The sequence below is a fragment of the Lolium perenne genome, chromosome 7, assembly GCF_019359855.2.
Source record: "Lolium perenne isolate Kyuss_39 chromosome 7, Kyuss_2.0, whole genome shotgun sequence".
NCBI lineage: Eukaryota > Viridiplantae > Streptophyta > Magnoliopsida > Poales > Poaceae > Lolium > Lolium perenne.
The window spans coordinates 63,451,964-63,467,626 of record NC_067250.2 but is presented as its reverse complement, the minus strand read 5'-3'; the positions used below and the strand labels follow the sequence as shown (position 1 = coordinate 63,467,626).

The following is a 15,663-nucleotide window of genomic DNA, read 5'->3' as shown; positions in this document are numbered from 1 at the left end:
ACGATTTTGCTAGTTCTTCCTCCTCGAAATAGGCTTTCGCCCCGCTTTATAAATAAAGCCACACACGGCTAAACCGATACAAGGTAGAGAGGAAAACCACTTACAAAGCGGACCAAAAATATCAAAAGAAAGTACAGGAGACGCCACAACCTCCACAATACAACCGAAACAACCGACTAAAGTTGAGACCCCTTCTCCTTGTGAAGCCACCGAACATCGTCGTCTCGTACGGCCAAGTTGTTGCCGGGAAGGGCCACCTGCCCTCCCGCTCCGGGCAGTGGAGCGCCGATCCTGCCAGCATCCAACAAGTACCGAGAATGAAGACCACAATGTCACGTGTAAAAGATAAGAGGCCGTCGAGTCCGCCCTACGTCGGGTCAGAGACCACCAAAAGAGGATCTAAGCATGCCCGCCGATGATGACGAGGGACAAATATACCCAAGCTCCACGATGACGCCCCCAAGAGGGTGACGACGCTAGGCGCCACGGCCACCGAGACCGAGAACGGTCAAAGGTTTTCACCCGGAGCTCTAGCATGGGGGAGCGACCACAACAGTGCCCCCAAGAGGGACATGACACCCACAGGCGCTGTCACTGTTGGCGCAAAACCGTTGGGCTTTCGCCCGAAATCAAATCCCACCACACCAAAGGAACAATGGGCAGCCCGCCGACACCAGACAAAGCCTCCGAGACATGGTCTGGGATCCGCCACTACCGAAGCACCACCAACGCCAGGAAACCCTGCCGCCCACTCCACACCATCCCCATGACCTAGGAGTGAAGCCACCACCACCGCTACGTCGCCCGCTGGAAAGCCGACCGTGCAGTTTCCAGGGCCGCCGCCCCGGCATCCAAGCTCATCCCATCCGCCGGCAGCAACCTCCAGCTAGAGCAGTATTGAGGGAAATGCTGGCAGTGACCGTACAAGGAACATAGAGCAACCCGACCCAGTGGCCGCCAACTGAAAGCCTGCCTGGCCCCGGTATGGCCTCCGGTCGCGCGACAGTCGGAGGAAAGGCACTGTCACCTCCCTGACTCCCGGCGCCACCGCGAGATGCCGACCAGCAAACACAGCAGGGGCCCGTGAGGCCTAAATCGGGCCCAGATCTTGCCCGCGTCGCCCTACTGTCGCGCCGCACCGCCGGAGGTCGCCGCCGTCCCAGCCAGACCCCGAAGCTCCGCCACCACTGCTGCTAGGCCGACCCCTGCTACCACAGAATGGGGCTGAGCCCGCGCCGCTAGAGAAAAGCCACCGGCCGCTGCGGCTGGAGCCGGCAACACGCCCTCCCGAGCACGCCCGCACCACCAAGAGGTCACCACACCGCCGGAGATCTGGCCGCGCCCCTCGCCAAGCACACCGCCCTCGACGGCCACCACGACCCGTGTCGTTTCTCCTCGCGAGGGGGAAGGAGAGCCCCGCCGTCGCCAGCGCCTAGGCTTTGCCCGGTGACGCCGTCCGACGGCAGCGAGGAGAGGGGAGTGGAGGAGGAGGGGGCTGGAGGTGGGGGAGGCTAGGGTTCCCTCCCCGTTGCCCACGAGAGCGACGCAAGAGGGCATATGGGTCTCTGCCTTCCAATCCTATTGACTGTCTGTTTTGCTAGTTCTTAGCTAGCTGAGAAATAAGTTCGTGTTCAGCTAACTCTTACATCGTCTGATTGCATCATGATGCGTGTATATGAGTTGCAACTGACTTTTTAAGTTGCAAGTGAAGATGCAAGTACAAAAAATATTTCGAGCCATTAAATTTAATTCGTAATTCATGTTAGTCATGAATTACAACATTGGTTACAACTGAAATACAATGACGAAGTTCTGGACTAAAATTATTCACATTAATTCATTAAAAAGAAGTTAAGACCTTTCATAATGGGTGTCTCTTAGCGCGGCATCCAAGGTAATTTGCTTATGTGACACTATATTAAATGAAGAAAGAAATTGGTATTGTATCTTAGCTATAAGATACGACTTTTGCATATAGCCATAGGCAAAATCAATTGATAGACGGATTCCATGCAAACATGTATACAAAATCATTAAATATTGATCAGAAAACCAAAACTGATCATGGGTGCATATGCACCCGGTATGTATAAAACATATTTTAAAAAGTAAAAAAATTAGGAAAAAAATTTAGCATGTAGAGCAACACGTTCTATGAGTACACGTAAATTTTCACGTAAAACCGATTATTTCTGTACCCTATGTAAAAAAGACAAATAATGCCTCGAGAAATAGACTATTTTAACACCAGAAATTTGTCTTTTTAGTACAAGGCACAAAATATATCAGTTTTTGATGAAACAACTTTGTGAACATGTAACATGTCAAGGTATACACGAGGCATTTTTGTTTGTATTTTTTTGACATTTCAAAATATATTTAATATGCATTTCAAATAAAGGGTGCATATGCACCCGAGTGCAGAAACACCCTGTCCAATATTGATACAATTCTTAAGATACAATGCATTGGAGAGGTTATCTCTCTTACCATATAGTACCACTACCTAGGATAATGTGTTAAGATACAGTGCATCGTGGAAAGTCCGTGCAACCAACGTAGCTGATTTTAACAACAGTGGGCCGAGATCTGCATCCCTAGTGCAGAGGCAACGGGCTGAGACCTCAGCAAACGAATAGAAGATCGAGATGAGCAGCCTGTCGGAGAGAGACGTGGCTTGTTTCCACTTGCGCGAGACCTGGAGATGCGGTGGCTCGATCTTTGCGTGATACCTCTTATCATTATTCTACCGACCAGACCTTTCATGCGCCTTGATAAACAAAGAGGCAGAATCACACAGTCACATGAACCAGCTCCAGCTCCAGCTTTCAAGGGCTACAAAAGAAACTGCAAGTTGAGCTCAAGGCATGTTACGCTCTCCGTTCTTAACATGCAAGCATGAACCGCAGGCGCGATAAACTAGTGCTTAACTTTGGTCTAAACCTCCAGACTAAACCAACATTTTACCCCAAGGTTTGGAGTTTGGATCGGGATCGATGCATATACAATGTTATCCTCTTGCTACTTGGTGTCAACAAGGCTAGCAGAAGCAATCTGGAGATCACAGAGACAGAGGGGGATCATATGTGGATGATAAACAAAACCTTTGTCAACCACCGGCCAGACAAGAACATGGAGAAGTATAATGCAGATAACTAGTTGTGTGATGCGATCATATCTGCTAAACCAATTAGCAAGTCTTGGTCTGTGCTTGCCGTTAGTGTGACCGACTAAACAATTTTGCCCACTCGGCCCTGTACTGATACGGTGGCGCTTCCTCGATGCGCGCATGGCGACTTTGAAAAGATCTTTTTCTAATTAGAAAAATGACTTGAAATTATTTGTTTGGGGAGAAATGGCGTGCCACCTCATTCATATGAATCATTGCACCGATAGTACCTAGGTTGCGGATTGACACTTACGGGATCTTCCTTACGTAAAAATCTTACGGGATGAGTTGGACTAATTTGGTTGGTGCTACTTTTAGCCCCCCCCCCCCCCCGCGTGATTTTAGCAGCTGAAATTCTTCCAGGATCCTCCACATCTTCCCGTAAGTAGAATCCCGTAACAATCTGACCATAAGTGTAGCATTGTTGCGGATTGAATGTGGTTATGATCACAAGCTTAAAAGCTTTATTTCAGCATATACATGTTTTTCGGGCCAATGGTGGGGAAAAACATGCACTTGCAGTAGTACTTTTAAACTGAATTGCTAATTCTCAGTTTAGATTTAACTTAGTGCTCAATCAAGTTATATACCATCGAATTTGCTTTGTGATATGTGCACTTATAAGCTGCATGTTAGATTGTAACTAAGATTTTTAAAAATGGTTACAAGTGGGGTTGCAACTTGTAAGTGAAAAACAAATATGTTATTAGATTTTTCATGATTCATACTAATCATGCACTACGGGAAACTCAGATTTCATTGTGTACCAGGTTATTGTCGTGAGCAAAATGTTGGGGCTCACGGCAAATCTGAAATTCCTACCCGCCCTGCTAAAACCTCACGGCAAAACAAGACCCACTGCGAATATAAGGAAAAAACATGGCAAAGCTGTGTACACGGCAAAGTACGTAGGAAACTCACGGCAAACAAAATCTCTCGGTAATTTATGGCCGCGTGGCTCCACCATTAGGTGGAACTGGACAGAAAAGGTGCCCTTGATTTGCCATGAGGTTTCCTTTCTTGCTCACGGCAAATAGTACATGCTACCTGGGCTTTCTGGCTGTCTCATTCGACCAAACTGTGCTATATGACATATTCTATATGGTCCTCGTCCAACAAGCCGTTTTTAGACGACTTGTTGTAGACCAAACACGCCAAATATGGCACATGCATGGTTAAACTTATTTTTTCTGCGAGCTAGGATTTGATTGTAATCCAAATTGTTTCAAAACAGAGAAAAGAAACTCATTTGCATCATTCTGTTAATTATTTCGTACAAATCGAGGAAATTTTATTTTAGTTTGAATAAGTATGAACTCATACTAATTAACTGATTAATGTATATAAACAAGCATACTACAGTACTATGCTTTTAAAAAATCTGTAGCTGTACGTCCTATACATTCCAAGTCGATTCAAATTTCAATACTGGATATGCAGCTTTACCTCCTCTACTAGTACCACAAGCCAAATGGTACACAGACTAGTTGAGCTAACTAGGTGGATTGAGAGCTAGCTAGCTTGAGTTCTACCAATGCGAGCTAGCTAGAAACATTAAAAAATAAATAATCTAGAAAACATTAAGAAAACAATACAGATTGTCCAACCATTCAGAAATAATCCAGAGATGGTGTCCGAAAATTCTGAAATAAGATTGAACTCACAGGAACACCACCATGCCCAGCACATATATATATATATATATATATATATATATATATATGTACAATCAAGCGCTGCTAATTTTCAGATAGCTGGAGTATCGTTAAAATTAGTTACATGGGCAGAAATCCATCACATTTGCGCCTGCCTCGCATGTACGCTTGGTTGCTCGCGTCTGTACGTGAGGCCTGGGCCTGCATGATTTCTCCATGTTGGTGCTCAACAAGTACTTAGAGGTCACCATGCAGGGGGGTACTGCTGATCTTCTCGGGATTGTTCCACCAGTCCGTCAGCTACTCTCTTGTGCTCCTGAAGAAACAAGAGCAAAGTGGCTGTGCTAAAACTTAAACGTACACAAAACAGAAAACAAAACAGTTAGAAAACATAAACTGGAAAATAAGGATTCAGACGGAAAATTAATGCAGTGAAGTGTACGCTATACAATAGAGTAAAAATGCATATCGTTATAGCCATCCTGAACGTCTCAGGTTTGATTCTTGGCAAAGCTAAATATCTGAGCAGTTTTTTCTTTATTTTAGCAGAAAAGTGAATCTGAACCAAATCAGAGTTCTGTGTCCATTGAACCCTCTCAATGTTGTAGTCTTGCAACTAACTCACGAAACCACGAAGTTTCGCGGAACTTTCACCGATATTATAAACTGTAATTCAAAACACACGAATACTGTAGCAAATAACTCAGCTATACTGACCATCTGAAGAGAAGACAAAAATAGCTTCATTCATTCTTGAATTTACCAATTCTAACGGGAGTGTACATGAACATTCCAAAGGAAGAGGGTCTGATTCTCGGTGCTAATAGAATTTTCAGTGCAATAACACTTACATATAAAAAAGATCTGCTAATTAAGTCTCCCTAGTGTGTTTTCAATAAATCGGTAAAATTGCAGACCATCTCCCCATATTCACCTCCAGATAAGCAACTAACAATATTACTGAAGCTACACAGATAATTAAAAAAAAAACTCGCACACAGATAATAAAACAAAATAAACTCGCAGAGATGATTCTAATTAAGTTAAAAGGCTATACATGCATGATTAAAGATACACACAATCTTTCGATTATCGAACGGTTTTGTGTAGGTTCATGGCAAGTTGCTGACATGCATATGGGGTCCAGTAGGTTGCCGTTAGTTTTGTGTAGGTTGACGGCCAACAGCTCACGTATGGGCTTCAAAATGTTACCGGCAGCCAGGTTAAGAGTCAGGTCAAATCACCGACAGGTGGGTCCCTGTGTTTACCATGAGTTATTTTGTAGGTTCACCGTTCACTGCAAAACAATAGTCTCCTTTTCAACGTCAGTTATTTGGATGCTCATGGCAAATTACTGACATCCCGCCCCCATTCGCTAGAACGCAGTTACCCTTCAGCGGCAGTCTATTTCCCAGTTTTCTGTCGACATCAAATGTTTGTTGTGAGTTTTCTGTTCACTCTGGACAAACTGTTTTGCCGTGAGCAGACCATTAGACTCGTTGAAACAGATCTTTACCGATAGGAATTTGCCGTCATCGTTTGCCGTGATCAAACCCACAGCAACGTATTTGCCGTGAGGATAGTGCCTATTGCCGTGTTTTTCAGCACACGGCAAACTCTAGATCTACTAGGCGATATGCCTTTAAATGATCAATACCTTACTTTATAAATATTGTTAATCATCCAAACCTGACAGTAGCACATGTTATGGGTTCGACTCCTCTAAACATAGGTTTCAGGCGAGTCTTATCTATAAATAGTGGGATCGATGGGTACACCTTGTTTTACGCCTTATGAGGGTTCAACTATCGGATCAACCAGATGTTTTTAGGTGGGCTCTTACTACCTCAGGTGTTTTTACTGTAAAGTCTATGTACTCAGATTTGCTTGATGACCACACCCCATATCTGAAAAAATACATTTGAAAAATCAAAGTACCACTTAAAATCAGAATTTTTATGAGGGTTTTTTTTGCATAAAGGAGTGATTCTAACTAAGGACAGTCTACTTAAACGCAACTGTAATGGTTGTTCAAAATGTTGTTTTTGTGATCAAAATGAGACCATACAACACCTTTATTTTTTCTCTTGCCCGTTTGCAAAAATTCTTTGTAGGATTAATCATATGAATTTTACCATGTCCCGCTCTCTAATATTACAAACTTATTTGGCAATTAGTTAAATAGTGTTACCAAAAAGACAAAAGTCTTGTTCGAGTTGGTGTATGTGCTCTTCTGTGGACTATATGGATTGGGCATAATAATTTTATTTTTTAACAAGAAGAGTTACCCATCCTATATGCAGGTTATTTCTTTGGTTACCCACTGGATTCATACGTGGTCCTATCTCCAGCCAGCGAGGCAGCGTCAGGACATGAATTACTGGGTGCGGTCGCCCAGTATCCATTTGGTGACGGCCGCTCAGGATTTCTACGGCCTGTGCGGTTGGCGGTCTGGCGTATCATCTCCTGATGCCTAGATTACCCTTAGTTCTTTTGTTTAGATAGCTTATCCATGTTGAAACGTTGTGTGATCCGTGAGTTTGTAATAATCAGAATGCTGTAATAATTTCATACTTTTTGGCATTTCGAAAAAAAATAAGAAGCACATCAAAATAGCACACCACATAACATGAAGCGCATAGAGTTGAGGAGGCCGGAGCCTGGAGGGTGCATAGGGCAGCTAGACTTCCAGAGCCCGGAGGGCGGCGGAGATGGACACAGTCTCGTTGCTCACAGAAGAGGAAGACGAGTCGACGAGATGAGACAGTTGTGCTCGGTTTGTCGTTCGCATGGACGCATGTCAAAGACTCAAAGTTGGGCCAGATATTTAGGGTGCCTAATTTTTTCTCAACATTTCTGGGTTGTGAAGGGTTATCGCAACCACAATCATATTCCGAGTTTCAATTGAATAATGGGCATCTTGTGGGGAATCTTCCACTTCATTTTCCTCACGGCGAAGTTTCTCTCAATCACATTACACTTTTGTGAGTGTATTTTGTTAAATTTCTCTTTTGGTGTTCTTGGTGCTATACTTCTATGAAAATCAAGAACAAGGTACCTCTCTCCCTTGTAAGGTTGCATAACAGCTGATGTCTTCATATTCTTGTTCTTGACATGCACATACATGCCAATTCTCTTCCCTTTTTGTTTCTCCTCTATTTGGGTCTCATCCTGATCAACATCTTGTATATCATCCACATTAAAAAAAAAGTTGCACTGCTGGTATGGGGGATGGAGCCTGAAGTAGGATTCTGGTGATCTGTACCACCATTTTGATATCCTCAAATATGATGTTCAAGTTCTTATTTCGAAGAATTACCATCTCTACTCATGGAACAGATGCTTTATTGATATGAAAAACAGAAAAAATAGAACTCACTTTCTTTGCCTTCTTCCACCACTCGGCATCTTGTTTGACAATGTTTCTCACCAGTCTCCTTCATCTTTACTTTTAAAAAACTGGTGTAATCTTTCTTAAGTTTATTCCATGTGTACTTTAGTTGGATCCCAGTGTATTCCAAACCTGTTCTAGTTTTGAAACCCTTTGCAACATCTTCAAAAGCTTTTTGCATCAAGTGTGTGTTTGGTCGATTGCCAACACGCACTGGTTGGACAATTCCAAGATCCGAGTATTATCCACACTCAATTCGGCAGACATTCTTCAAGAAAATTATACATGAATTGCAAGTAGTACAAATGAACACATATGGATGGAAGAGTAGAGAACAACGACATGTAATAATGTTCCTAGTTAAACGTACATTAGCAGATAATCACTCAACTTCAAAACTAGAGAATTGAACAGTGTATGTACTAAAAATCACTCAACTTCAGGACTAGATTAGCATCAAAAAGTATACACATGTACCCGATTGAACCGACAGTTCAATTACAAAAAGAAAGAAGAAACGAGAGGTGCAATGCTCTAGCAATCAACTTGCAATTTACCAGCAAGAAACGACCAACCTGCTCGATTGCTAGGAACATACATGTGCACTTGCACGTGTAGCCGGAACAGCTCAGAATATGGCTTCACATCAGCGACATGTAGCGATTTTTTTTTAAAATAATACACTTTTTGTTTATTTTAGAAATAATACTCGTTTTTACGTTTTTCCACGAATAATACACTGTCGGGTTCGTTGAACCCGATTTTTAAATATCGGGTAGCAGAACCCGAGTACTTAAAATCAGGGCAGGCAACCCCGACTCATTCTTTTGGCAAGAGGCGAAAAAGGAGAAAGAAAAGGAAAAGAAAGAATCGGGTTTTAGAAACCCAATATTAGTGAATCGGGCTAGGCGACCCCGAGATTCCCGCATATTTCGGGTTACTCTACTCCGATTTTGAAATTTCGGGTTCCTCTTCTGAAATTTCGGGTTCATCTACCCCAATTCCTTCTTTTTCTTTTTCCAACGCGCGGAAACAGGATTAGTCGGGTTCCTCTACCCCGATTTTGAAATTTCGGGTGTATTATTCCTGGAATATCTCAAAACCGAGTATTATTTCTGAAATAAACAAAAAATGTGTATTATTTAAAAACAATCGCCGACATGTAGCACTATTTAAATTCACAAGATTAATAAAAACATATGAGCAAGCTATCGTCCACAAATCATCATCCAATCATATTATCATGCCTTGGGTAATAGAAACCACCAGATCTAGACATGCAAGCGAGAAGGATGTAGATACTGAATCAAAGATAGGAGAGCAAGTGGTGTTTTTAAGACTATAAGTATCCGCAGTGCAATTTCAAGCAAGTTAAATAATGGAGCACATGTTTTACTGCAGGGCCCCAAGGAGCCTGTGTTTCATTACAAGATAATACATTCACCCACTTACGCATGGAAAGAACAAGGGAAGTTTTTAAGCTTAATGACAAAGCCAACAACAATACAAGGAAACAAACAACTTTTTACGAAACTAACTACAGAACAGTGATATAATTCTTCATAAGATCCGTGTCACATCCAAGTTGGTAATATTTATTTTGAAGAGACTCATATCCCTCCCTTAAGCTATTCAGCAGTGTGTGTTTCAATATACCGCATCACATGGGCACCCTTTCTGCGAACATAGATTTGTCAGTACGATTCCAAGAAACAGATGAAATTATATTATCTAAAATTGCCAATTAGGTAGTAAGTTTTTCTAAGCATAACTATTTCTAACACTCAAGAAGATGTGGAAATCAAAGTTTGTTGCAGAACATATAAAACAACACGTATAACTTCAATATAATTGGCCATTCAGTACTTTGGTTTTTCCCACTTACAAATATAAGACTTGTTCCAAATAACAAAAGAAACGGATATAGATATACCTCGTGGATTGTAAAAACTCATGTAGGGAAACAAAGAACGCCATTCTTCTTTTTTCCACGTCTTCTTCCATTGCAGTGACTTGAGATTAATCTCGTAGACGCCAAGGTCCATTGTCACGAAAATGATATCACTACCCTCCACAGATCCCGTCAGCTGAAGTGTTTTCTTTATATTTTGATTGGGAAAAAGTTCCTTGAGATTGACAACTTTTTGCCGAGTCCATGTTGAAACTGTGTCAGGCCCCATCTGCCTTGACCATATGTTGAGGGTTAACCCGTCCAAGTGGGCTAACCCCAAACTACCATCTTCCATCGATATAAGGATAGCATCATCGGCTCGGTGAGTCTCCTGGGATGGCGGGTCAATCATTGATAGGCAATTAGATCCCAAGTCATACTTGAGAATAGTTATGTAGTTGCCATCCTCGTTGTCGCCAATGCCATGGTCATGGTCATCGTTGTCATCATCATCATCATCATCATCATCATCATCATCATCATCATCATCATCATCATCATCATCATCATCGTCGTCGTCGTCGTCGTTGTCATAATCATCTTCATCATCATAATAATAATCATCATTGTCGTCATCTTCGTCATCATCATCATCATCGTCATCGTCCTCATGGTCCTCATTGCCATCCTCATCGTCATCATACGCAACAATGAAATAAAGTGCATCTTCAATAAAGACAGAGGGCCTGTCAAAAATGTATGCACTCTCACCCTCAAGATCAAGACCAGGGCATGGCTTGCTCCACTCACCCACCCCAGGCAGGGACATGTGCGCGTATGCAACACAACCATCGCCCTCATTTCTCAGGCCAACTAAGATGACCCGAAAGGGGCCGTCGTGACACGCGCGGTGGTTGCAGCCTCTCACGGCACATATCACCGCTCCATGTATGCTAGCGTAATCTTCACGGGCGCGCAGCCAACTCCAGCAGCCCGTCATGGGGTCCCAGACGATGAATCGGTCCATATCGCAAAGCAGGACACGACCATGGCGGCAGTCCAACACAACTGAGCCGTCTACCCAGTGCTCGTCGCCGGGAATTCGTGGGGCGAAGTTCGTGGTGGAGATGAAGGGCAGGAGGGTGTCTTCCTCCCGTGGTTCGGAGTACCTGGGCCAGTGGTAGAGGAAACCCAGCATGGGGGGAGATCCATGAAACTCGCGGTAGCGATCGTTGAAGCGACGGCCGGTGAGCAGGCTGAGCCACGGCTTGCTGGCGAGGGAGGCGCGCACGAGAGACGCCGGATCAGTCGGCGGGAGGCGGAGGAAGATCTCCTCGACGAGCTCTTCGGGCAGTGCTCGTGGTGTTGCCGGCGGCGGCATGGTCGGTGGAGGCGGCGAGGGTTTCTGGAGAAAAGTTTGAGCCGGTTGTGTACTGCGTTCGCGTCCGTTGTTGGGTATGCCCCAAAGGCAGCCGTTGCTTTTGGCAGTTACCCTGGCTAATTAATTGGCGTATTTTTAGTAATGAAGTTCAAATTGCGAAATCATCGTATCCTTGGCCGGACTTCTAGGATGAATCTGCTCCGCTTTCAGAAACTCTCCCTGATCAACGTCAGGTTAATTATCGGTTTCAAAAAAAAACGTCAGGTTAATTATTCAGCGAGCATATCTTTTTTTTTCAGATATTGGACCCTCTCCTCCCAAGTTGCATGTTCTTTATGCATTGGGCCTGGATTACTCTGTCATCAGCACGGGCCTTCTTGTGGTATTGGGCTAAGATGCAGATTTGTACAAAGTTGGGCCATATCCAAAAATATCGCCCCGAATATGTCTCACTCAGATTGGGAAGTCGAGTTTTTTTAAGCATCTCCAAACACAGACAAAAATGCCGCGTGCTAAAAAAAACTTATAGCACGCCCGGTTCGCTTTTTTAGCACGCGAGGCAGGCGACTGGTTTACCAGTCGTGGTATATTTTCGTGTGCGGATAGCATCGTTTCACCAGACTCGTTAAAATGCAACTGCGACAAGTTTGATGCTTGATCAATATAGAACAATAGCAAATGATGAATAATTTAAAACACATTCAACTGAAATGATGATTTGTTCAACATAACATATTTGAAATCCACAACATAGTTCAAAAGCAAAGCATAGTTCAACACAAGCAAGTTCATGACAACAAAGTTCATAGAAACAAATGAGAAATCAACATTCAATCTTCATCGCATTCGCCATCATCTTTTGCATCTCCAACTTTTGTTTCATATTTATTTGTAACTTCGTATGTTTATGCATGAGTGGTATGAATCGAAGATGGTAGGAAGCCATCACTCATAGTAGGCATAGAAGGTATAGGAGCCATTACAGTTTTTTCGCTTCTCCTCATTTTTTTAGCTCCACCGAACAACGGTGCAAGACAAATGACTTCCCTATTACTATCTTGACCTTCTTACTCTTCTTAGGATTTCCTTTGAACAAATTTTGTACAATGTCTACCTACATTAGTAAAGAAAGAGAGAACAAATAAGACATGGAGAACAAATAAGTATGCACATGAAAAAAACATATATTCATCATCGTTTGCATGCATATTGTTGAGACACATACTCTTGAGAGTAGTTGGACCCAACATTCATGTACAACAAATATGTTTCATCATCTTCACTACATAGCATGAAAATGATCAAAATCAATTGCTATTCATCTACCTCAAAGACAACATAAATAAGAAGGGTTTTAGTTTTACTGTGTCGTTGTTTCGTTGAGCAGGTTGGGCACAGCTGATGGCACTCCAGATTACGGTGCCAATGGCACCTATGGCGCTTGGAATCAGGCGGCTGCTGCCGCACCCGCCGCAACTGTAACCTTGGACTTCTTCGCTGCCGGCGTGACAACAGATGAAGAGAGCTTCGCCGCGGCTTTCCTAGCCGTCGCAGCGGGCGCCTACGTAGCGGTGCTTCCTGCTACGTTGGGTGGGGCTGAATGAACAGGTTACGCACCAGCTCAGTGCTAGGGTTTCTCGCGGCAATGGTGGGAGAAGTCCATCGGTGCCGGTGGGAGGGGCGGCATAGATGGAATTGGGTTGGGGAAGGGCGGAGGGGCCCATCACTAGTACATCGCCTGCGCAAAGAAGGTCGAAAGCATGCGCACGAGAAAGGATTCATATAGGAGGTTGGCTTTCGCGCGCGTCGTCTCGGTTTGTCGTGCGCTAGAGCAAACATGCCTAATATGTTGTGCTCGATATCTTGTTATCCCGCACGATGAATTTTTTTACCATTCCCTCGGTTTTACAGCGCCTGCTGGAGAGCCAAATTCCACCTCCCACATCTAATAAAAAAACGAGTGTGTGGATCATTTTTGGGCGCCTATTGGAGGTTGTTCGGCATGTAGAATGCTAAGGGCATGTACAATGTTAGAGAAGGCATACCTTCCCTTACCTCGGCACATAAGCTAGAGAAGGCATTAGATATAAGTTATACAATGCATTATCTCTTACAGCCATCTCTAGCAATTAATACGAATAATTAAATTTTGGTAGAAAATTTGTTGCTAAGGGAAGACATATGTGATACAATGGAGAAAGTAGTCTTCCCTTATTTTCTAAGAGATGATCCCTTAGATAAGGGAAGACAACATTCTCTTTCTTTATTCTCTCTCCTCCAACTAAGCAAAAACCTGCCATGGCATCTCTAAGGGAAGGCTGACATCATCGCATTGTACGTGCCCTAAGAGATCCTAATGTGGAGACTGGCTCTCCTCGAATCTGCCCTCGGTGTCTGACAGTGGGCCACTCAAGAGCCAAGTGCACCAACCGTGTCAGGACTCGTCTCCTAGTTCTCAAGCTATCTAGGTTGCTCCTCGTGGTCGTGGCCATCTATGCAAGACATAGATGACAAGGTGTGAGTCGAAGGGGCAACGCTGTACAAGGAACAGTAATGCAGGTTATAGGTAACAAGAGCTATCAAAATGGATCCCACTCCCGTCGCCATCCTGATACGTCCAAAACGTATCTACTTTCCCGAACACTTTTGCTATTGTTTTGCCTCTAATTTGTGTGTTTTGGATACAACTAACGCGGACTAACGCTGTTTTCAGCAGAATTGCTCTGGTGTCTTGTTTTTGTGCAGAAATTCAACTTTCGGGAAAATCCTCGGAATTTATACCAATGGGCCTATTTTACCAGAAGACTCAGGGAGCCAGAAGGGCAAGCCAGGTGGAGGCCCGAGAGCCCCACACACCAGGCCGATGCGGCCCAGGGGGGGCTCGCCGCCCTAGTGTGTGGCCCCCTCGGCTGGCCTCCGACGCCCTCCTCTGGAATACTTAAAGGGTTCGATCTAAAAACCCGAGGCAAGAAGTCGAAATCGCTAGAAACCCTCCAGAACGCCGCCACATCGCGAAACCCCGTCTCGGGGGCCAGAAGTCTCCGTTCTGGCACTCCGCCGGGACGGGGAATTGGAGGAGATCATCGCCATCATCACCACCGACGCCTCTCCATCGACCAGCAATGTTTCCCCCATCCATGTGTGAGTAATTCCCCCGCTGTAGGCTGAAGGGGATGGTAGGGATTGGATGAGATTGGTCATGTAATAGGATAAGATTGTTAGGGCATAGTGCCTAGTGTCCGTAATTGGTACTTTGATGATATTGTTGCAACTTGTTATGCTTAATGCTTGTCACTAGGGCCCGAGTGCCATGATCTCAGATCTGAACATGTTATTATTTCATCATGATATGCATTGTTTTATGATCTTACCTGCAAGTTGTATACACATGTCGCTGTCCGGAACCAAAGGCCCCGAAGTGACAGAAATCGGGACAACCGGAGGGGATGGCGGTGATGTGAGGATCACATGTGTTCACAGAGTGTTAATGCTTTGCTCCGGTAATCTATTAAAAGGAGTACCTTAATATCCAGTAGATTCCCTAGAGGCCCGGCTGCCACCGGCTGGTAGGACAAAAGATGTTGTGCAAGTTTCTCATTGCGAGCACGTACGACTATATATGGAACACATGCCTATGGATTGCTTTGTACTTGGACACCGCTTTATTATTATCTGCAAATGCCCTGCTTTGATTGTTACATGAGTTTCTCTCATCCATGCAACGCCCGTCATCCATCCATGTGCCTACAGTATTTTAATCCTGCTGTTTACTATAATCGCTACTGCTGTCTGTGTTACTTTGCTGCTGTTATTTCACTACTGCTACCGCTACAAAACTGTTACTACTGATAAACTCTTGCGAGCAAGTCTGTTTCCAGGTGCAGCTGAATTGACAACTCCGCTGTTAAGGCTTTCAAGTATTCTTTGTCTCCCCTTGTGTCGAATCAATAAATTGGGTTTTACTTCCCGCGAAGACTGCTGCGATCCCCTATACTTGTGGGTTATCAAGACTGTTTTCTGGCGCCGTTGCCGGGGAGCATAGCTTTATTTGGAGGTTCACTTGGATTGATATTGTTCGCTGCAAATTCTCCATCATGGGTAAATCTCGCGATCCTAAAGTCGCCATATTACCATCCACTACAAGAAAAGGTACAACTCTGAGTACCTCTGCTACTC

At 44.1% G+C, this 15,663-nt stretch overlaps 1 protein-coding gene across 1 annotated transcript; it reads right to left on the bottom strand.

Moving 5' to 3' along the window:
- Nucleotides 1-9,875: 9,875 nt before the first annotated feature.
- Nucleotides 9,876-11,567, bottom strand: LOC127315988 (uncharacterized). Its single transcript, XM_051346413.1, has 2 exons — nucleotides 10,149-11,567; nucleotides 9,876-9,892 (listed from the first exon to the last, which is right to left on the bottom strand). Exons 1-2 carry the CDS (start codon nucleotides 11,485-11,487, stop codon nucleotides 9,876-9,878), a joined length of 1,356 nt encoding a protein of 451 aa, XP_051202373.1. The 5' UTR covers nucleotides 11,488-11,567.
- Nucleotides 11,568-15,663: the final 4,096 nt, after the last annotated feature.